Genomic DNA, 23,465 nt, shown 5'->3' on the forward strand with positions numbered 1-23,465 from the left:
TAAAATGAATTCCATCTCTTTCTCACATTAGATTTATGAGATTTTTGTTTGTTTACTGAGTGAGAAGTCTGATTCTAAGATTCTTAAAATAGATAAAATTTTTAAAATTGGCCCCAAAAATCTCTAGCTGAGATCCTGACAGTATGTCAGAAGATGAGTAAGTAGAAACCACGTGCTTATCATGTCCCCCGATTGTTTCCATTTATAATGTAGTATGCCAGTGTTCTGCCAATGTTACAGTAACAGTACTCTACATTTTGTTATCATGGTTGATATTTAAATTATTTTTAAAGAAGAATTTCTTAAACATTTATAAAACAGAATATTATAATGAATTACTATTTAACCCCCATTTAGCTTCATGAATTATCAATATTTTGCAAGTCTTATTTTCATCATTAAGGAGCTAATGATGGTCCCCAAAAAGAAGGAAAAATGGAATAAGTCATTATTAAAACACGCTATAACAAGAGTTAAGATTCAAATAAAATCAAATTAAAAATAAAAGTAACTCATATTTCCTAGACACAGTATAAGAATAAGTTTCTAGAATGAACAGCAGAAGTATCAGACTTCAGAAATATACACGAAGGCCTGGTGCTTCTGAAGTATTATTTAAGTAAATATTCCAGCCTAAACCAGTAGATCACCCACACTTAAGTTTTGTACACATAAGAGTATAAACTGAGGCACAATAATGAATACTCAGATTATTAAATCCAAAATAAAATCTAAATCCAAAGAGCAGATCCTTCTAGATCAGAAGTATATTAGCATAGGACTAAAGTATTCATCTCTGAAGTGTAGAGTATTCAAAAAGAAGGACTTCTAAGTCACTGTTCATTATCTTTAAACTATCAGCTCTTAGTTGAAGTGCATAAAACATGTAATTTGTTGGGCAAGCCGCTATTAGTATTTCATATTTCTGAAAAACTAAGGTAGTAGTACACACAGATTCTGCATACACTTCTGAACGGTTCTAGGTTTAGTACATGTTATGGCAAAGCATAATTCTAAAATATAGAATAAGAATGAACTAATATGCTTACCATTTCTGGCAAAATTTGCAATTGCCAATGCTCCAGCAAGCTGTAGCTGGTGGTTATTTGATGGAATCCAAGATAGTACCCTTTGAAACACATTACCTTTTCCTCCTTCAAACAATTTCTGCATGGATTCATCTAGAGATAAATGAAACAGATTCAAGGGAAATACTTAGGAGTGACACATCCATATTCTTAACTGAATACCCAACTGGGAAATCATATACTTCACAATCCACAATTCATAAAGGGAGAAGTAATAGCTCTTTTTATAATAAACTTTCAGTAGAGACTGGACAAAAGGGTTTAGAATTTTTCTATTCTAAATCCCAAGCAGCCATCTAGCTTTTAGACCTTTGGCATCATAGCTGTCTCTTCTAAATGACAGTTCTTTAAATACTGTTGTAAGATAGTAAAGACTCCGCCTGTCCAGGTTCATTATCTCTAGTTCTCTTTATGATGTGTTTCAAAATCATCACGTCAACAAGATTAAATGTGACAGGAAAATGAGAGAAAATGCCTAATGAAGTATTTATAAAAGAGATAATACATTTTAAAAAATCTGACAGTCATGTTCTTTTATTGGCATAAATTACAACTCACCTCCAAGAAGTAATAAAACCATTAGATCCGAAGCAGTTTTGAGCTCAGCAATATCCTCCTCTTTGTCACTATCCACTTTCTGCTGAACAATCTCCAGTAGACATTCTACCAGGCCTGATTCAACGAGCTGTAGTTTAATAGCATCTAAAGAATAATGTGAACAAAATAACCAAAATTTAAGATGAAATAAGAGTTCTGGTATAAGCAATTTATTGTTAAGAATTATAAGACACCAAGAAAGTACATGATTTAGATAATACTCCTTTGAAGATTTGAGTTTCAAAAGGAAGTATCAGACAGTGCAGCTTAAATACACAAGAGCTTTATTTCATCTTTCCATTTGATATTATGTCACTTTTTACAATGTCTGGCAGCACCTAAACAAATTGATTCTCAGCTCTGAAGGCAAGTAGTATCTACTGTTATTCTAGAGATTATACTCACATTTAAAAGGCAACACTATAAAATATCCCACACTGTTTAAGATAAAACATACACAGATGATATAGTTAAAATATATCCACTAATGGAGTTTGAATACCAAGATACTGAAAAGAGGTATTAGTAAATTTCAAAGTATATCACAAAGTATGCATATTTGAATTCACATTTGTACACTGTTATTTTTCTAGGGCAGTTAATTTGTAACTTTCTGAACTTTGAAAAGTCATGTTTTAAAAAAGAGCTTCAGGTCTTCATTAATTTGAAGCTTCCTCAAGTGATGGGAACGTGGTTCATTATATTATAGTTGCTCTACGTTTGAATAGGTTCTTAAATTTTCATAATAAAAGTGGAAAGAAAAATAACTTTGAAATTTTTTGATGGATAACTAAGGAATTTTAGACAGATTTTACATCCAAATTGTATTTTAAAACACTATCTTCATAGCAAACTATATTTGTCTATGGAATCAATATTGTTTATACTAATATCTTAAATATTCTTTCATTATAGAACATATTTCACTGAAGATTTTATATTCACATTCATATCTGTCTCCCCCAATTCAGCAGATATTGTATATACTTCATTCATCCTTGTGTGTTAACCTAAATTGGTCTACTTAAGTATTTTGGGTATATTTGATACTCCTTAAGATAAATGTTGATCAACTGACCTTAGAAATACATTAGCTACACATATATTTTCAAACTTAAATTTTATTTTTTAGTTGGATTTTATTTTAGTCTTCAGTTTCTCTAAGCTGTATATGCATATATCTATAGCAAGGGCTATATCTATAGTGTAAGCTTGTTATTTGGGAGAAACAGACCTTTTTTTTTTTTCCAAACTTAAGACTTTTTCTTTCAGACCATTTTAATGTGTAAAAATTTGGCCCTTTTTTCCCTATCACTAGGACCACTGATCTTCTTTGGCATATTATTTCAGAATACACAGAATATTCAACCTGGAATTTTTTTTTTAAAGGTATACTTGCGCTGTGCCATGCTGAAAGTAGGGCGTTTCCTTGGTTACAGAATGACAGAACTAGAAATATGTGGTGACTAGAACTGAAAGCCATGACGAAAAAGCCTTAAAAAATACAAAAAACCTTGAATTATAGAAATCCCAGTTTAAATGTTGGAATCACTCTCCTTTGCATACAAGGAAAACCAAGGATGATATGCTAAGGATGGTCCAGACACAAATGTTCAAAGTTATCATTCAGTCCACGTCACAGTTATAAAACACAAGTGAAGATAGTGGAGAACAAAACAAATAAATAAAAACAGTTATTATGAAATACTACAAGGAAGATTACAGGTCGTTCTCTGGCATAAAACTACCTGAAGGTCAGAATGAAAATTTCCTATTTGGCCAAACCACCAAATGAGATGAAAAATAAATTTCTCCCATAAGATCTAAGGCACGCAGAAAACATAACATGTGCTAAGGTTAAACTATGAGATCTTTCTTCTCACAGTTTAACTGTAATCACATATATATATATGGGATGCTTAAAATGCCTTATTAAAAAGGATTAGCAAGGCATGCTGCCAAAGAAGACAGCCTAGCACACTTTTATCAGTACCATTCTGCCCAAGGACATCTACTTATATCACTACCATTTATGTATCATGGTTTATATATATATGCATGTGTATATCTTTATGAATGTATATTTAAAAATCTTTTCTAAGTGGTGGAAAAATCCCACAAATTCAACAAAGAGCATAAATATACGTTATGCTTAAGTGTGAAAGTTGCTCAGCTGTGTCTGACTCTTTGTGACCCCATGGACTATACAGTCCACAGAATTCTCTAGGCCAGAATACTGGAGTGGGTAGCCTTTCCCTTCTCTAGGGGATCTTCCCAACCTAGGGATCAAAGCCAGGTCTCCCACATTGCAGATGGATTCTTCACCAGCTGAGCCACAAGGAAAGCCCAAGAATACTGGAGTGGGTAGCCTATCCCTTCTGCAGCGGATCTTTCCGACCCAGGAATCGAACCAGGGTTGTCTTCTGCATTGCAGGTGGATTCTTACCAACTGAGCTATCAAGGAAGCCCTTACGTTACACTTAATCAACTATTATTATTAAATACATTAAATAACCACAGAACTATCACCTAAATCAATAAATCCATTACCAACAACTCGAGAAACCCCTGTGACTTCTTCCTGTCACATATCCATCCCTTTCAAATCCCTACCCTGATTTTTAAAGGTAACCATATCCATACATATCCATACTTATCCATACTTCTACAGTTTCACCAAATAATCATTCCTAAAAAACTATAGCTTAATTTTAGCTTTTTTTGAAACTTCACATAAATGGAATCATATATTTTTCAGTGCTGGCTTTTTAATATGTTTATAGGGCTCATCTACACTATTGCCCATAGGGCAATCCAAGATGGGTGGGTCATGGTGGAGAGATCTGACAGAATGTGGTCCACTGGAGAAGGGAATGGCAAACCACTTCAGTAATCTTGCCTTGAGAACCCCATGAACAGTACGAAAAGGCAAAATGATAGGATACTGAAAGAGAAACTCCCCAGGTCAGTAGGTGCCCAATATGCTACTGGAGATCAGTGGAGAAATAACTCCAGAAAGAATGAAGGGATGGAGCCAAAGCAAAAAGAATACCCAGCTGTGGATGTGACTGGTGATAGAAGCAAGGTCCGATGCTGTAAAGAGCAGTATTGCATAGGAACCTGGAATGTCAGGTCCATGAATCAAGGCAAATTGGAAGTGGTCAAACAAGAGATGGCAAGAGTGAATGTCGACATTCTAGGAATCAGCAAACTGAAATGGACTGGAATGGGTGAATTTAACTCAGATGACCATTATATCTACTACTGCGGGCAGGAATCCCTCAGAAGAAATGGAGTGGCCATCATGGTCAACAAAAGAGTCTGAAATGCAGTACTTGGATGCAATCTCAAAAACGACAGAATGATCTCTGTTCGTTTCCAAGGCAAACCATTCAATATCGCAGTGATCCAAGTCTATGCCCCAACCAGTAACGCTGAAGAAGCTGAAATTGAATGGTTCTATGAAGACCTACAAGACCTTTTAGAACTAACACCCAAAAAAGATGTCCTTTTCATTATAGGGGACTGGAATGCAAAAGTAGGAAGTCAAGAAACACCTGGAGTAACAGGCAAATTTGGCCTTGGAATACGAAATGAAGCAGGGCAAAGACTAATAGAGTTTTGCCAAGAAAATGCACTGGTCATAACAAACACCCTGTTCCAACAACACAAGAGAAGACTCTATACATGGACATCACCAGATGGTCAACTCCAAAATCAGATTGATTATATTCTTTGCAGCCAAAGATGGAGAAGCTCTATACAGTCAGCAAAAACAAGACCAGGAGCTGACTGTGGCTCAGACCATGAACTCCTTATTGCCAAGTTCAGACTTAAATTGAAGAGAGTAGGGAAAACCACTAGACCATTCAGGTATGACCTAAATCAAATCCCTTATGATTATACAGTGGAAGTGAGAAATACATTTAAGGGCCTAGATCTGATAGATAGAGTGCCTGATGAACTATGGAATGAGGTTCGTGACATTGTACAGGAGACAGGGATCAAGACCATCCCCATGGAAAAGAAATGCAAAAAAGCAAAATGGCTGTCTGGGGAGGCCTTACAAATAGCTGTGAAAAGAAGAGAAGCAAAAAGCAAAGGAGAAAAGGAAAGATATAAACATCTGAATGCAGAGTTCCAAAGAATAGCAAGAAGAGATAAGAAAGATCGCTTCTTCAGCGATCAATGCAAAGAAATAGAGGAAAACAGAATGGGAAAGACTAGGGATCTCTTCAAGAAAATCAGAGATACCAAAGGAACATTTCATGCAAAGATGGGCTCGATAAAGGACAGAAATGGTATGGACATAACAGAAGCAGAAGATATTAAGAAGAGATGGCAAGAATACACAGAAGAACTGTACAAAAAAGATCTTCACGACCCAGATAATCACGATGGTGTAATCACTGACCTAGAGCCAGACATCCTGGAATGTGAAGTCAAGTGGGCCTTAGAAAGCATCACTACGAACAAAGCTAGTGGAGGTGATGGAATTCCAGTTGAGCTATTCCAAATCCTGAAAGATGATGCTGTGAAAGTGCTGCACTCACTATGCCAGCAAATTTGGAAAACTCAGCAGTGGCCACAGGACTGGAAAAGGTCAGTTTTCATTCCAATCCCAAAGAAAGGCAATGCCAAAGAATGCTCAAACTACCGCACAATTGCCCTCATCTCACACGCTAGTAGTAATGCTCAAAATTCTCCAAGCCAGGTGTCAGCAATATGTGAACCGTGAACTTCCAGATGTTCAAGCTGGTTTTAGAAAAGGCAGAGGAACCAGAGATCAAATTGCCAACATCCGCTGGATCATGGAAAAAGCAAGAGAGTTCCAGAAAAACATCTATTTCTGCTTTATTGACTATGCTAAAGCCTTTGACTGTGTGGATCACATTAAACTGTGGAAAATTCTGAATGAGATGGGAATCCCAGACCACCTGACCTGCCTCTTGAGAAATTTGTATGCAGGTCAGGAAGCAACAGTTAGAACTGGACATGGAACAACAGACTGGTTCCAAATAGGAAAAGGAGTACATCAAGGCTGTATGTTGTCACCCTGCTTATTTAACTTCTATGCAGAGTACATCATGAGAAACGCTGGACTGGAAGAAACATAAGCTGGAATCAAGATTGCCGGGAGAAATATCAATAACCTCAGATATGCAGATGACACCACCCTCATGGCAGAAAGTGAAGAGGAACTAAAGAGCCTCTTGATGAAAGTGAAAGTGGAGAGTGAAAAAGTTGGCTTAAAGCTCAACATTCAGAAAACGAAGATCATGGCATCCAGTCCCATCACTTAACGGGAAATAGATGGGGAAACAGTGTCAGACTTTGTTTTCTAGGCTCCAAAATCACTACAGATGGTGACTGCAGCCATGAAATTAAAAGACGCTTACTCCTTGGAAGGAAAGTTATGACCAACTTAGATAGCATATTCAAAAGCAGAGACATTATGTTGCCAACAAAGGTCCATCTAGTCAAGGCTATGGTTTTTCCTGTGGTCATGTATGGATGTGAGAGTTGGACTGTAAAGAAGGCTGAGCACCGAAGAATTGATGCTTTTGAACTGTGGTGTTGGAGGAGACTCTTGAGAGTCCCTTGGACTGCGAGGAGATCCAAACAGTCCATTCTGAAGGAGATCAGTCCTGGGTGTTCTTTGGAAGGAATGATGCTAAAGCTGAAACTCCAGTACTTTGGCCACCTCATGCGAAGAGTTGACTCACTGGAAAAGACTCTGATGCTGGGAGGGATTGGGGGCAAGAGGAGAAGGGGACGACAAGAGGATGAGATGGCTGGATGGCATCACTGACTCAATGGACGTGAGTCTCAGTGAACTCTGGGAGTTGGTGATGGACAGGGAGGCCTGGCGTGCTGCGATTCATGGGGTCGCAAAGAGTCGGTCACGACTGAGCCACTGATCTGATCTGATCTTCATTCCTTTCTGTAACTGTGTATTTTTCCATAATATGGATATTCCATGTTATTCTACTGTTAGTGGATCCAAGTTGTTTAAATATTTCATTATTATAAACAATGCTGTTATGGACATTCCCGGAATGGCTCCTGGTGTACACGAACACGTTTCTGGGTATACACCTAACAGCAGTATTTCTGGATCACTGGGAACACGCATCTCTAACTCCATAGATACTGTTCTCCAAATTGTACCAATTTATAGTCCCATCAGCATTTAATGAGTTTCACTGTTCCACACGTCGTCAACACTTGGTAATACCATTTTTCCCAGTGAGTACAGAGTGGTATTTTATTGTGGTTTTATATTGCATTCCCTAATTTTTAATGAGTTCAGCGTATTTTCACGTGTTCATTAGCTACTTGGATTTTATCTTTTGTCAAGGGCCTTCTCAAATCATTTGCACATTTTCACCACTGAATTTTCTACATGTTTCTTAATGATTTGGGCATGTTTTTCTACATTTTGTACACATCAGCCTTCTGCTGGTTACATGTGTTGTAAATATCAGCTCATCTACTGTCATGCTTTTCTCAAATTTTTATTTTTAAAATAACCAAATTTATCATTTTTTCCTTTTAGTTAAGCTTTTTGTGACATAAGAAAATTTTCTGTATTCAAGCCTGTGATGATATTCTCCTATCTCATGTTTTAAGACAAACTTTCTTATTTCAACTTTTACGTTCAATAATGTATCTGAAATGAAATTTTTAAAATAGTAAAAAGTGGGATTGTATGTGTGTCTCCAATTGTATTTTGTACATTTCTAGCACCATTTAACAGAGAAGGCAATGGCACCCCACTTCAGTACTTTTGCCTGGAAAATCCCATGGACAGAGGAGCCTGGAAGGTTGCAGTCCATGGGGTTGCTAAGAGTGGGACAAGACTGAGCGAGTTCACTTTCACTTTTAACTTTCATGCATTGGAGAAGGAAATGGCAACCCACTCCAGTGTTCTTACCTGGAGAATCCCAGGGACGGGGGAGCCTGGTGGGCTGACGTGTATGGGGTCGCACAGAGTCGGACACGACTGAAGTGACTTAGCAGCACCATTTATTTAACAAACTGTCCTTTCCATATAGCTCCATAGTGGTACCTTTTTTTCTTAGTAAAACAGACATCTACTAATGCATCCATTTGTTTCTGGGTTATCCTGTTCCACCGGTCTTCCTGTCCATCTTTGAACCAATACTACATTGCTTTTAAATACAATAGAGTTTTACTTGTTTCATTCTGATTGTTATGAAGTAAACAATATTTTATTGTTATGAAGTAAAACCAGTTCTGCTCCCTTGATCTTGTTCACATTATCTTGGCTATTCCTGGTCTTTGGGATTTTGATGAGAACTGCAGTTAAGTCTTCAGATCAGTATGGGGCGATATAACATCATTACAGAATACATATAGCTTTCTGTTTATTTAGATCTTAGTTTCTCTTAATGATTTTCTACACTTTTCTGCCAGAGATCTTAGACATCTTTTATTAATCTATTCTGAAGTACTTCTCTCTTTTTTTTTTTTTTAAAGCCACTCAGCTTGCAGGGTCTTAGCTCCCAGACCAGGGATCAAATTCAGGGCTCCCAGCAGTGAAAGCACAGAGTCCTAACCATTGGAATACCAAGGAATTCCCTTAAATATTTTGTTTTTTATACTATAGTAAACAATGTATTTTTAAAATGTATTTTCTGTTTTTGCTGGTATGTAAAAATACAATGCTTTGGGTTTTCAGATTTTTTTTTTTGTTTTGGCTAGCAACCCAAATTCTAATTTTCAAGATTAACCTATTCTTTTGTATTCTGGATGTAATCATATCATCTATGAAAAATGATAGCTTATTTCCTTCCAATATCTTTTATTTCTTTTTTATATAGCACTGGATAGTTTCTACAATACAATAAGAAATAAAAATGGGGATGACCTTTCTCATTCCCAACTTTAGAAGGAATGCTTTTTGTTTTACCACTGAGTATGAAGTTTTCTATAGAATTCGGGTTATATATTCTCTTCACTCTCTTCTAGTAACGGTTTCTGAAGTTTTTAAAAACCATATACGGATGCTTAATCTTATGAAATGATTTTTCTGGATGATAAGATCATACAATTGCACTCATCTCACACACTAGTAAAGTAATGCTCAAAATTCTCCAAGCCAGGCTTCAACAATACATGAACTGTGACCTTCCAGATGTTCAAGCTGGTTTTAGAAAAGGCAGAGGAACCAGAGATCAAATTGCCAACATCTGCTGGATCATCAAAAAAGCAAGAGAGTTCAAGAAAATATCTATTTCTGCTTTATTGACTATGCCAAAGCCTTTGACTGTGTGGATCACAATAAACTGTGGAAAATTCTGAAAGAGATGGGAATACCAGACCACCTGACCTGCCTCTTGAGAAATCTGTATGCAGGTCAGGAAGCAACAGTTAGAACTGCACATGGAAAAACAGACTGGTTCTAAATAGGAAAAGGAGTACGCCAAGGCTGTATATTGTCACCCTGCTTATTTAACTTTTATGCAGAGTACATCATGAGAAATGCTGGGCTGGAAGAAGCACAAGCTAGAATCAAGATTGCTGGGAGAAATATCAGTAACCTCAGATATGCAGATGACACCACCCTTATGGCAGAAAATGAAGAGGAACTAAAAAGCCTCTTGATGAAAGTGAAAGAGGAGAGTGAAAAAGTTGGCTTAAAGCTCAACATTCAGAAAACGAAGATCATGGCATCAGGTCCCATCACTTCATGGCAAATAGATGGGGAAAAAGTGTCAGACTTTATTTTTTGGGGCTCCAAAATCACTGTAGATGGTGACTGCAGCCATGAAATTAAAAGACGCTTACTCCTTGGAAGGAAGGTTATGACCAACCTAGACAGCATATTAAAAAGCAAAGACATTACTTTGCCAACAAAGGTCTGTCTAGTCAAGGCTATGGTTTTTCTAGTAGTCATGTACAGATGTGAGAGTTGAACTATAAAGAAAGCTGAGTGTCGAAGAATTGATGCTTTTAAACTGTAGTATTGGATAAGACTCTTGAGAGTCCCTTGAACTGCAAGGAGATCCAACCAGTCCATCCTAAAGGAGATCAGTCCTGAATATTCACTGGAAGGACTGATGTTGAAGCTGAAACTCTAATACTTTGGCCACCTGATGCGAAGAGCTGACTTATGTGAAAAGACCCTAATGCTGGGAAAGATTGAAGATGAGAGGAGAAGGGGATGACAGAGGATGAGATGGTTGGATGGTATCACCGACTCAATGGACATGAGTTTGGGTAAACTCCAGGAGTTGGTGATGGACAGGGGGACGTGGTGTGCTGCAGTCCATGGGGTCACAAAGAGTCAGACATGACTGAGCAACTGAATTGAAGATCATATGATTTTCCCCTTTATTAAGTTTTAATGTGATTAAATATATTGATTGCATTTAGAATAATAAACTACATTTCCAGAATAAATCCAATTTAGTATGATGATTAATTTTTAAATATATTATTGGAAATTGTTTGCTAAAGGTTTATGGGAATTTGGATCTGTGTTCATGGTGAGACTGGCCTTTAATTTTTATTCTACTATGGTTTTTGATGGTATTTTATTAGCTTCACAAAATACATGAGTGAGCATATCTGCGTTTCCTATTCCTTGAAAGAATTTAAGGTAAGATTACTCGACTTTTCTATTCTTGTGTCACCCATACTTGAAAATGTATGGGCATCAAATTTTTATAACATTCTTCTAGTATCTGTAATATCTGTAATGAGATCTATTTTCTTGATTCTGGTTATTTGTACCTTCCCTCTTTTTTTTTTTCCTGATTAATCTTACTAGGGATTTACCAATTCTATGACATCTTTTCAGACTCAACATTGGCAAGTATATGCTTATATTGTGTTACATATTTTCTATCTCCTTAATTTCAGTTCTTTGTGTTTCCTTCCTTCTACTTTCTCTGGGTTTCATTTATGTTTTTCTTCACTAATTCCTGAGATTAAAACTGAGCTTATTGATTTTAGCTTTTTTCATTTTCCATTATATACTTTTAAAGCGAAAAAAAAGATTGCTTTAAGTATGGCTTTACATGCATCATAAAAGATTTGAGATAGTGTTTTCATTCTCATTTTTCATTATTAGGGGGAAAAAAAAACTCTAACATACTCTAAAATGGCAATTCTTTGTTAAAATTTTTTCCATGAGAAGTATACACATTTTAATGTTTCATATGTACTTGCAAGGGCTCTGAAGCAAGGTGCAGGGTTCCAAGTATGTCCATTAAATCAATTTTCATAATCTTGTTGTCCACATTTTCTATACTATTATTTTTTAGAAGTCTATTTGCCCTATGATATTTGTGGATGTGTAGTTGTCCTCATGGTTCTGAATACTTTTGCTTTTAATCTTTTGGGATAATATGTATTTTTATAGCTTCCAAGTGAACTGGATCTTTCATCATGATAACGTCACCTTCTTTATCTCTAGCAAGTTTTTTTAACAGTAATGTCTATTTTACCTGATAGTACTGATAATATGACTATCTCGGCCTTTTTCAACTTTGAATGGTGTATTTTTTCAGTCCTTTAAATCTCCCCATACTTAAGAAGTATTGCTTGTTTAGTTGGTTTTTAAAAATTCAGTTAACAGTTGGTCATAATTTTAACTAAAGCATTTAGGGCACATACATTTAATGTAATTACCAAAATACTGTGTCATAAATCTAGTATATCTTTTCATCCCTATTTTTACCTCCTGTTCCATGTTCCCTTTGCTTTCTGTTCTTCTGTTAGTTGATGCTGTATTTAAAAAAATTCTTTCCATAAATCTTTCCATTAGTTGCATTTGGTTTTAAAAATTATTCTAGTTCACCTTAAAATTTGGAATCATTAATCAGAATCTAATGGTAGTTTCTTCCAGATAATACAAGTGTCTTGGAACTCTTCACTTTTATGTCCCTCCAGATTTATACACTCATTTTGTGGTTCAGTTCAGTTGCTCAGTCGTGTCTGACTCTTTGCGTCCCTGTCCATCACCAATTCCCAGAGCTTGCTCAAACTCATGTCCATCAAGTCGGTGATGACATCCAACCATCTCATCCTATGTCGTCCCCTTCTCCTCCTGCCTCCTCCATTTTGTGGTATATAAAATATATATACATATATATATACACACACACACTTTAAATTTCACAATGAATTATTTTTAATCTTTTGTATATTCAACATTCATGAGATTTACATACATATTTACTGCCTTTTTTTTTTTTTTTTGGCTTCTTTTTCCTCCCCTGCACCTTCTTTCTGGACTCAGTTTACTTTTTGGGGGGGAATCATTTTCCTTTTGGAGAAGGCAGTGGCACCCCACTCCAGTACTGTTGCCTGGAAAATCCCATGGATGGAGGAGCCTGGTAGGCTGCAGTCCATGGGGTTGCTAAGAGCCGGACACGACTGAACGACTTCCCTTTCACTTTTCACTTTCACGCATTGGAGAAGGAAATGGCAACCCACTCCAGTGTTCTTGCCTGGAGAATCCCAGGGATGGCGGAGCCTGGTGGGCTGCCGTCTATGGGGTCGCACAGAGTCGGACACGACTGAAGTGACTTAGCAGTAGCAGCAGCATTTTCCTTTTATCTACAAAAATCCTTTATAATTTCCTTTTAGTGAGAATATGTTGGTGGTGAACTTTCACAGTTTCTAATCTGAAAACATCTTCATTTGCTTTCAGTTCTGATAGTTAGTTACGGTGGGATTAGAATTTTAGGTTGTATTTATTTTCTTTCAGCACACAGAACATGTCTGTCATCTGGCTTTCTTTGAGACTGTCAAGAAGTTAGCAGTCAAACTTTTGCCTCTTTTGAGGTAATCTATTTTTCTCCTGGCTAATTTTAAAATTCTGTCCTTTTATATATATATATATATTTTTTTTTTCAATTTCAATATGACATATCTAAATGTATATTTCTTTGAATGTTTTAAAATTATTGGGGTTCTTAAATCCTTGATATCTTTCGTAATTTTTGACAAGTGCTCTGCCAAAATCTCTTCAAACTTCTACCCTCCCATCTCCCTTCTTTCTGGGACTCCAAAAAATGTATATGAGTCCCTTTCCCTCTTATTCTCTTTTATGTATATTGGTCCTTTTCTTTCTCTGGATTTCATTCTGGATTTCCTTCCATTCTGTCTTCCAGTTCACTGGTTCTCTAATTTAACTATATTTAATCTGCCATCAAAGTCATCTATTAGGTTAATTTTTGTTGTATTTCTCAATTCAGGAATTTCCAATTATTCCCTTTTCAAATCAGCTATTCTACTTTTTATAGTTTCTAGTTTCTATCTAAAATTTTCAAGTTTGTTTTTAACTCTTTGAACATAATAAGCATACCTGTTTTGAGTCAACGTCTAATAATTCCAGTATCTGGGTATTTGTTGCCTGTTCTTTGTGCTGATTCTTGCTTACAATGTCTTATCTCCTCACGTCCTCTCTGATTATGTGCTAGACACTGTATTTGAAAAATTATTATGGGATGGTTTGTTTCCTCTGGTTCCCTCTTATTCCTAGAGTGTATCCCTTAAGATTCTTTGCTAACTGGTATAAAGACTACTTTATACATTAATGTGGTATACTTCACACTGTCCCTGACATGCCTCTTTTAAAGGCCCTCCTCATTCCCTCTTGCCTCTTCACCGCCTCCAACCTCTCACGCTAGAGCCTCATCCTCAGTGTCCACACCGTTGGTAGGCTGGGTGCTCCAACTTTTATGGCCTTTGCCCTGCAAGGGTATGTAAGTGGAGTAGAGCCTCTCAGCTGCCTTTTCCAGACTGGCATAAGAATGTGTAACCTACAGAACCGCCTTTCCCAAGATTTTAAAATCAAAGAAATTTGGAAAATAGTTTTGGCCAATATACTTATACTTATGAGATAGATAATGTGGCTGAAGTTAGAGATATCCAAAATAAAACTTATATCGCATCATTAATAAAAGAAAGGAATTTGAGTTAAATAGCTGGCAATTAAATAATATTAGAAAAAATGGAAAAAGCCTACATGATCAGAAATCAAGGGGTGCATTTATTTTCTCACCATTTTCTGCCAATGGAGCAAGAACTTCAAAAACCATTTCCCTCTTATCATGTTCTATTTGTTTCTTGAAGAGTTTCACCAGCTCTTCAGCAATGTTTGTGCTGGCAAACTGTTCTTTACTTGACTCTGTAAAAAATAAGAGGAAAATTTAAAGTAAAAAAACAAAATTAAGCACAGAAATTTTTTTCTATTACTTTCAATGCTTGGTCATTTTGTATCATTACTGATAAATGCAAACACTCTTCAAATACAGAAACAGTCCTTTTTTTTTTTTTTAATGCCTCTGTAGAGGAAAAATGTCTAAAGCTTTAAGATGTTCTGACCCAATTATATTCAAGGCTATAAAAAAAATGTTTGCTAGCATAACATATAGGTAACCATAGCAATGGTAAAATTACTGTTATAAATTCATAGTTTCAAGGCTTTTAGCCAAAGAAGAAAAATTACTCATAACAGATTGCATTTCACATGGCTGAATTAAAGGTGACTTGTCTTTATACCATTAGAGTGGTATACTTTCACACTGTCCCTGACATGCCTTCTTTCTTGTCTCTTCACCACCTCCAACCTTTCATTCTAGAGCTTCATCCTCAGCATTTAAATATGCTCTAATATTTCTCACAAAAAAAGCAATATTAAAACCAAATACCATCCCTTTACTCCACTTTCATGAAGCTACCATCCAGTCTGTTGAATTTCACAAACAAGTGTCTTGACAGCACTGTCTACATGCACCGTCTCTACTTCCTCGACTCACAGGCATACCTAAACCCACCTCAGACCAGTTTTGGCCCGCCTCTACATTCTGCAGTCTCCTTTGCGTGCTCCTCCTTTCCACCAGACCTGTATAAATTCTAGTTCCTTAAGACTTCATCTTCGGCTTTCTTACCTTGATACTTACTCTCATCCCAGGCAATCTAATTTTTTTCCATAGCATAAAAATACCACCTATATGTTGATGCTTATACAATCATATCTCTAGCCCTCTTCTTAACTCCAGGCTATTTAAATGGCCATTTGACATCTCCATTTGAATATCTTTCTAGCATCCAAACACCATGCCTAAGGTAGACTTTTGATATTCTGATATCTCTGTTCTTTCTCCAGACTTCCTTAATTTAGTGAATAAAACATGCCATCTACCCACCTGCCACATAGGCAGAAACCTGAGGGTCACTGCTCACTTGTTCTTACTCAGTGTATCCAAAGAATAACCAAAATCTATCAATCTACCTCCAAAATACAACCAGAATCCATTCTGTTTCCTTTCTGATTCTCAGTTCTTCTGCTGCGTCAGATATCCTATCAATTTATCTAAAAGTTTCTCTCAGAGAATCAACCAATCTAGTTGAGACTGCTTGCTCTCCATGTTGGCTGGGCACACCGACATCCTGGAATTTCTTTTTCATCATCTTGATGGATATTTTCTTCTCCTTCCTGTATTAGATACTCTATTATCTATGTTCATTCACATTCAGTTTTTTAGTTTCAGTGGAGGCATCCACCAGCAACTTTCTGAGAAAGGTAAAGTACACTGTTTGAAGAAGATAAATATTTAGAAATTTTAACTGTCTGAAATGTTCCTTCCCACCTAGAATGTACATCTGTAATTTAAATTCCTTCCTTACCTCATTCAATTATGTCCCCATACTAGCAATTATTGTAACTTACAATTACATGCTTATTTATAAGTTCATCTTAGAAATAAGTTTCCACATCACCTACTAAAATATAAGCTGCCTGAGAGCATGACTACCACGAACACAGTATACAGTGTGGTGCCTAGTACAGAGCAAGTGTTCAAAAGAAATGTGTTGATTTTGAATGTTGGAAAAAACAAGTAAACAAATGCAAGAGTTACATTCTATTCTCTCGTTTCTGGTAAATCTCTGCCAATATCAAATAAAAAATATTACAAATTCAACTTTAAAAGAAAATGGAGAAACAAATATTTATATTGCTTAAAACAGTTTTGATTTACGCTACTGTTACCCTGCTTTTGGCACATGTACCAGATCTATGCCTAAATGATGAGAATCCTCTCCAAGACTTCTAAGATTCCTTAGTGCTACAAAAAAAGAGCAAGGGTGGAGTGTCTTTTCTAATAAGCTACCTAAACCCTCAGAGATCAAATTTTACAAACATCACACCTTACCCTAAAAAGTTAGTTTGATTTAAACAGGAATGATTTAACTCCTCAACATTTGTGGTTGCTCTTCTGTTTCTCACAATTCTTCAAATAAATGAAACATAAAATTATAGATGAAATAGACATCATTTATCTAGTTATGTACTCTTAACTCTTTTTTAAAAAGTTGTAGCACTTTTTTCCAATCCATAGTTTATTTTTCCACTTATTAAACTGAAACCAAATCACCGTTAAGTAATTCAGTCCATTTGCCAGCACAGGGAACAATGCACCATGATTAATACAGGAATTCATGAAGAAAACCTGATCATATCCTGTAGGTGGGTACGGAGAAAAGACAGCATGATCTGTGATCTGGACATTATATTTGATTTAAATGCCACAGATCCTTAACAGACTTTCAGCAAGAAGGATTTTTTCCTAAGGGTTTATTTTTTAAAGTTTTTTTTTTTTTTTTTAATGTGGACCATTTTTTAAAAAGTCTCTATTGAATTTGTTACAATACTGCTCCTGTTTTTTTTTTTTTTTTTGCTGTGAGGCATGAGGGGTCTCAGCTTCCCAGCCAGGAACTAAGCCCGCACCCCCTGCATCAGAAGGTGAAGTCTTAACTATTGGACAGCCAGGGAAGTCCCCCCTTAAGCGTTTATTTTTTAACAAAATTATATACAAATTTAAAGAGTTAATTCTAATACTTATATTAACAGCAGAATCCAGTCTCCCTTTCCCATTTCTTCTTCAAAAACAAGCACATAAAGCTCTTTCAGCTAATTCACTGGTATTTACCTACAAATCTTTAAATAACATTTTGTATTGACAATTTTTGCTTTTAGTTTTAGGTATTTTTGATTGACCTTTCACTATGAAAGATGAAGCACTAGCTTTCTCCTTTTCATGTCTCCACAATAACCTACATCTTTACAATGTAATTATACTGTAATTTTGGTTTGAAATAATTAGTGTCTCAATAATATACTGTTTCATTTGGCCTGGGGTTACTTCTATTTCCTTGGAATTAGATTTTTTTTTTTTTTCTCATTAGCTTTCAATGTACTTATTAATTCAACTCCAAACTTTCCATCAGTTGTCTGATTTTTTTCTTAATAAGCACGCTCTCTTTAGGTGCTCAATTAATTTCATCTCGTGTAAGTTTCCCCAATCTGGACTGGTTGCTCTTTGAAAACAGGAAATTTGGGGCTGTATGTCACTATACTACTAGAAACTTCTATTTTCCTGTTGAATCTCCTGTCTCCTGATTCCTATGTAGTCTTATTATTTATATCCCTTGTTTCATTGGAACACACCTTCCAGAAGCTTCCAGGAAAGATATAAAGGATACCAATTTTCTGAGAGGTTCATGTTTAACACTGTCCCTACTGTAACCTCACACTTGACTTGATGATTTGCATATAGAATTCTATACTGGAAATAATATTTCCTCAAATCTTGAAGGCAACAACATTCCCTTTTCTTTTGGTTACCAGTGTTGTTTTGATACATCTGATGTCTACTGATTCACAACCTTTTTTCTATGTAACTTTTTTCCTTCCTCTCTCTCTCTCTCTGGAATTCTATAAAATGTTCCCTTTGTCCCCATTATTCTAAAATTTCACATTGATGTGCCGTGGTCTGGGGACCGAATTTCATCCACTAGGCTGTCATTTGATAAGATTCTTCCAATCTGGAGAAATATTTATTTGAGTTCTGTGACACTTGGGTTTATTCAGCAATTTTTTCCTATTTATCGCTTTCTAAAACTCTTGGACTGATCCTCTATTTTCCGTACCCTTGCTTTTTGCTTTACTTCTGTAAATATTTCTCTCTTCATTTTACTGTCTTTCATTTCAGCTGTTTTAGCTTTCTCGCTCTGTTCCTTTCTCTTTAAAAATAGCGTCCTGTCCTAGTTTTCATGCTTACAGTATTTTCCTACTTGAGCATATTAGAGTCCCCCCCCCCCCCCCCCCCCCCCACATCCTGCATAGTTTCTACTTCCTCCAAGTTACTTTATTTCATTATTTCCCATGTTAGAGGCAGTCCTCACTTTTCTAGTTGTCTGCTATGCATTAAGAACTGGGATTTAAAAATTGATTAGGATCTATGAGTGGCCTCCTAAGATTCCCTGTAGATCTGAAGGCTCTGTGTACAAGAACTCCAACATAAGTATCTTTAAGTCCATATCCTCTCCTTTGAGTCTCTCTACAGAGTAAACACAGTCTTCTGCTTAGATGGGAAGGCCAGTTGAGTGGGAAGGGACAGAAGAAACTCTTGATGCCACTAAATCCTGAGCCTTTTGAAGATACCAAAGAACAAACTGGTTAGTTCTTGGCTTTCCAATTCAGGATTCAAACTTTTGCTAAGTGAGTTACTGCTTCTTTTCTTTCCAGGTTCTAAAAAGTTTTTGTATTATCCCTTTTGTTTGTTTTCCCTCCCCTTTCCTTGATTGTTTTGCATTAAAAAAAAACCAAAAAACAAAAAAACTCTTCACTGTAGTTTTAGTTGGTTTTCAAAAGGGAGTAAAAGTACAGATTTTCATTCTAACATTTCTATCCGCCTCCCAAAATACTAATATTTTAAGCAGACAAGTTTATTTATAAAATATTGTGAAGCCAAACAAAAAGGGGGAAAATCTCATTGTTTAATCTATAATGTTTATAAGCATGCAAACTTAAAAACTGTATTCATCCTATAATTGTGAATACAGAATAATATTGTGTGCACATAAACTAGGAATCAAAGACTTAAAAAGGGCTGCACATTCCTTTTCTGCCCCCAATCCTAAACTAGACTGCTTTCATTTATTTTCTATTTTATCTTTAAACTATATCTTTAGTGAGCAAAAACACATAAATTTCTTAGCTCCAATTACAAACAATATAATCCTAAAATGTAATAGGATCTACACTTTAGCACTGAAACAATGTATCTGTGACGCTTCAAAAAAATAAACTAGAAGAATCTAAATGGATTTCCAGGTTAACATCTAAAGAAAAATGTATTATAAGTATATTAATCAGTTATGAATAATTACATTTTGGTTCATGTCTAGGACTTACCAAGTTCTGCTAAATTGCCAAATGCAACAAGACACATTTCTGTAAGAGCTGCATTTTGGCAGTGGATGCCCAGTAATTTAACTAAGGTAGGAATAACACCCATGTTGATAAGCTGGGCTTGAAGGGAATCTGTTAAAAAACAAACAAACAAACAAACAAACAAGAAAACAAAACACAAAAAAAGTGTTTACGTATTAAATGGACATTAGTAAGAAGAAAACACCTCTTATACTCCCTACCGCAAACACAATACTATTTCATACTATTTTAATTATGGTAAAACAAGGTTAAATCCACTCATAAGTCTTGAAAATGTTTAAGACATTAGTTCAAAGGAATTGAATTTTGAAACTTTTCAACGAAATTTTCAAAGTAATTTAGAAATGACAATAATTCAAGTAATATGTCACATCACCAGTTTTTTTTTTTTTAATGGTCTTATACCTTTACTAAGTAGGTTTTAAAATGCATAAACAATTAAACATTACTATTGGTTTTTAAGTTAAAAGATTAGACAAAGTAACACTTGCATTACAGGAAGACACAGAGTATATGAAAAGCATAAGAAAAAAAGCAACTTTAATAAAGACTAAGAAGATAAAAAGTCTTAGAACCCCTTAAAAATGCTTAATAAAGAATGTAAAATGTATAACACATTAAAATTATTATTTATTTGCAGCAGAGTGTTCTTTGATGACTGTTAGGAAGGAAAGTTTTAACAAGGAAAAAATCTGGTTACATAAAATATTTTCTCTTTTCAAGGTTATATTTAATAATAGTGACAATCATCTTAGGAAAGAAAGGAAGATTTGGCTTGAGAGGTAAAGAGGTCAATATGGCTTTGTTATCATTGCTTGCCTTCATTTTCTAAGAAACTAATTGATTTTAAAGTTCTTAATAAGCCCCGGATTTTCACAACAGCTCTTCATGAACATTGATAATAGAATACCTGTAACAGAGTTGAAGGTAAATAAACAAAAATGAAAACCAAAAGTACTACCTTTAAGAATAAGCAGAAACACTATGAAGAAAGGCACTCATACGCCTATGCAAAACACTATCACTACTAATAACTGCTTCATCTAGAGGAAAGCTTTCAAAATCTTTTTCTTTTCCTTTTAAAAATTATATGCCATTTTCAAGTTAATAATTTTCTCCAAATTTAAGTTATATATTTTTTTATCTAAAGATAAAAATCTGTTTCTTACAAAACACATTTTCCTCATAGCATGCATCCCTTGATGGAGTTTGTGTACTAATCTCTTTACCACTCTTCAGAGTTCTTAGGCTTCCCTGGTGGCTCAGTGGTAAAGAATCTGCCTGCCAATGCAGGAGATGCTGATTGGATCCCTGGATTGGGAAGATCCCCTGGAGAAGGAAATGGCAGCCCACTCCGGCATTCTTGCCTGGGGAATCCCATTGGCAGAGGAGCCTTGAGGGCTACAGACCAAGGAGTTGCAAAGAGTCAGACATGACTTAATGACTAAACTGTAACAACAACATAGTTCTTAATCTATAGATAAGGAGATGGTTAGGTGACCATCAGAAAGAACAAAAAGGTAAGGCTGAGCTGTCTCACATGCCAATTGATTACTTGCTTAGAGGTCTGTGTAGTTCATTTTTCCTGCTTTTAGAGTCAAATATGACGAGATAGCCAACAAGAGGCTTGTCGGCCCTGAAAACTGATGGTAATTATGGATATTATCTGGCTCAGTTGCCGGTGGGGCGGGGGGGGGGGGGGGGGGGGGGGGGGGGGGGAGGTGGTCATCTATACTAGAAAGAGGCTTATTACCAAAAATAAGAATAGAAAACAAATCCTGAGACAAATGAAGTTTATTTACACTGAAAGTTCAAATAGTCTAAAACAATTTCAAATTTTGCAGTGGAATTATGAAGTCTTTTCTAAAATGACATATATGTAAAAGAATGTATTCAATTAAATGATTCGTTTTTATGCTTCTGATGCTATTTTTTTCTTACTATACAATTCAGTAATTAATGAATGATTCACAACACTTACATTATCTTACAGGCAAATCGCCTATTATACCTATAATATTAAATGTATTACAGTATATACCTATATGTTATATTGGCAGAATATTTGTATCTTGGTTATAGTATTTATAAAGATCATGCACCAAGAAGCTTTCCAAGTTAGAGATTATTTTGGTTACTTACCAGTTGACAGAGTGCCTTATTATTGGATCACCTCTGCAGATCCTTGTTCTTTAGCAATATTTTTAACTTTATTTATTCCTTTTGACTACCTCTTCAAATACTGCAGAGCTGCTGAATCATTAAATCTCAGGTACGTAAGCGTGAGCACTAGCGCATGCATTGAGTGAGTCCAACTCCACTATATGTCTGCATATATGTAAGCATCACACACCCCCTCAGTACTGTTGGTACAAACTATGAAAATCCAACAGTCCAGGGACATTAGAGAAATAACAAAATATAGGAAGGAGCTAACAGGAGAATGCCACTTAAATAATGCTCTTCATGTTTTCTGAACTTGGCATCTCTACTACTTTCTTTGACCACTTTCACAACATTATGGATTTTGGTTCCAGGGATAAGAGGGCCAAAAAAAAAAAAAAAAAAAAAAACAAGAAACTTTGCAGAGTTTCATACAATCTGTGGCATACAAATTGAAGCAGCAATATTTGAAACTGTGGTAGATAAGCAGAAAAAATAGCATAGTCCAATGGCATATGGTATAAATTGCCATAATTCATGAAAATCACATTGCTTCATGAAAATGTGTTTTCAAGCTACCCAGGAGCCAAATTAACTGTGTATTCACATACAACACACATACCACACACAAGTAAAGAGAAAAAATATATAGTCATCCAATGGACAGGCCTCATTTTAGACCACTTGGGTGCCCTTCCTTTATATCCATTTCTATGAAGGTAACTAAAACAAAAATTACACTCAAATAATTCTAAAATCTGTTCATGCCAATTGCAGGCAAGTCATTCTCCTTTGTTAATGGAGGCCCAGAAGACAGAAGTATCTTAAACAGGCTGATACAAATTTTCATCTCAAGATAGGCAGGCATCCTAGAACACGGTTCTCAAAGTGGAGTCCCCAAAACCCTTTCAGAGGATCACCAGGTCAAAATTACTTAAAACACCAAGATCTGATTTGCCTTTTTGACTGTGCTGACATTTCCACTGATGGCACAAAAACAGTAGTGAGTAAAACTGCTGGGGCATTAGTATGAACCCAGTCAATGGCACCAAAATGTATTAATAGTCACTGTATTCTTAAAATCACACATTCACAGTAAAATACATGCTCTTTTTTTCAGCAGTTAAAGAAATTTAACTTATTTTTTCATAAAAAGATGCTATTTATGTTGACCTATAATGGGTTTTTATTATTTTAAAGTGCATATACTAAATAATTTTTAAAATGTCTTCATTTTAATTTCCAATATAATATTGATAGATATAATGCATACATATAAACAAAAATTCTTTGAGATCTTTGGTAATTTTTAAGTGTTTAAAAGAGCCCTGAGATCA

General features: G+C 35.6%; 1 protein-coding gene across 8 annotated transcripts in view; it reads right to left on the reverse strand.

Annotated features, from left to right (window-relative positions):
• The window catches only part of RAP1GDS1 (Rap1 GTPase-GDP dissociation stimulator 1), a 149,673-nt gene that overhangs the window by 16,905 nt on the left and 109,303 nt on the right, over nucleotides 1-23,465 (reverse strand). For all 8 annotated transcript variants that reach the window (XM_044946191.2, XM_006049505.4, XM_044946195.2 and 5 more), the window contains 4 exons: nucleotides 19,927-20,055; nucleotides 14,728-14,853; nucleotides 1,647-1,790; nucleotides 1,050-1,181 (listed from right to left, as the gene is read on the reverse strand). In XM_044946191.2, the coding sequence (XP_044802126.1) occupies nucleotides 1,050-1,181; nucleotides 1,647-1,790; nucleotides 14,728-14,853; nucleotides 19,927-20,055 (531 nt within the window). The remainder of the gene's footprint in view (nucleotides 1-1,049; nucleotides 1,182-1,646; nucleotides 1,791-14,727; nucleotides 14,854-19,926; nucleotides 20,056-23,465) is intronic.

The sequence above is a fragment of the Bubalus bubalis genome, chromosome 7 (genome assembly GCF_019923935.1).
Source record: "Bubalus bubalis isolate 160015118507 breed Murrah chromosome 7, NDDB_SH_1, whole genome shotgun sequence".
NCBI classification, from domain to species: domain Eukaryota; kingdom Metazoa; phylum Chordata; class Mammalia; order Artiodactyla; family Bovidae; genus Bubalus; species Bubalus bubalis.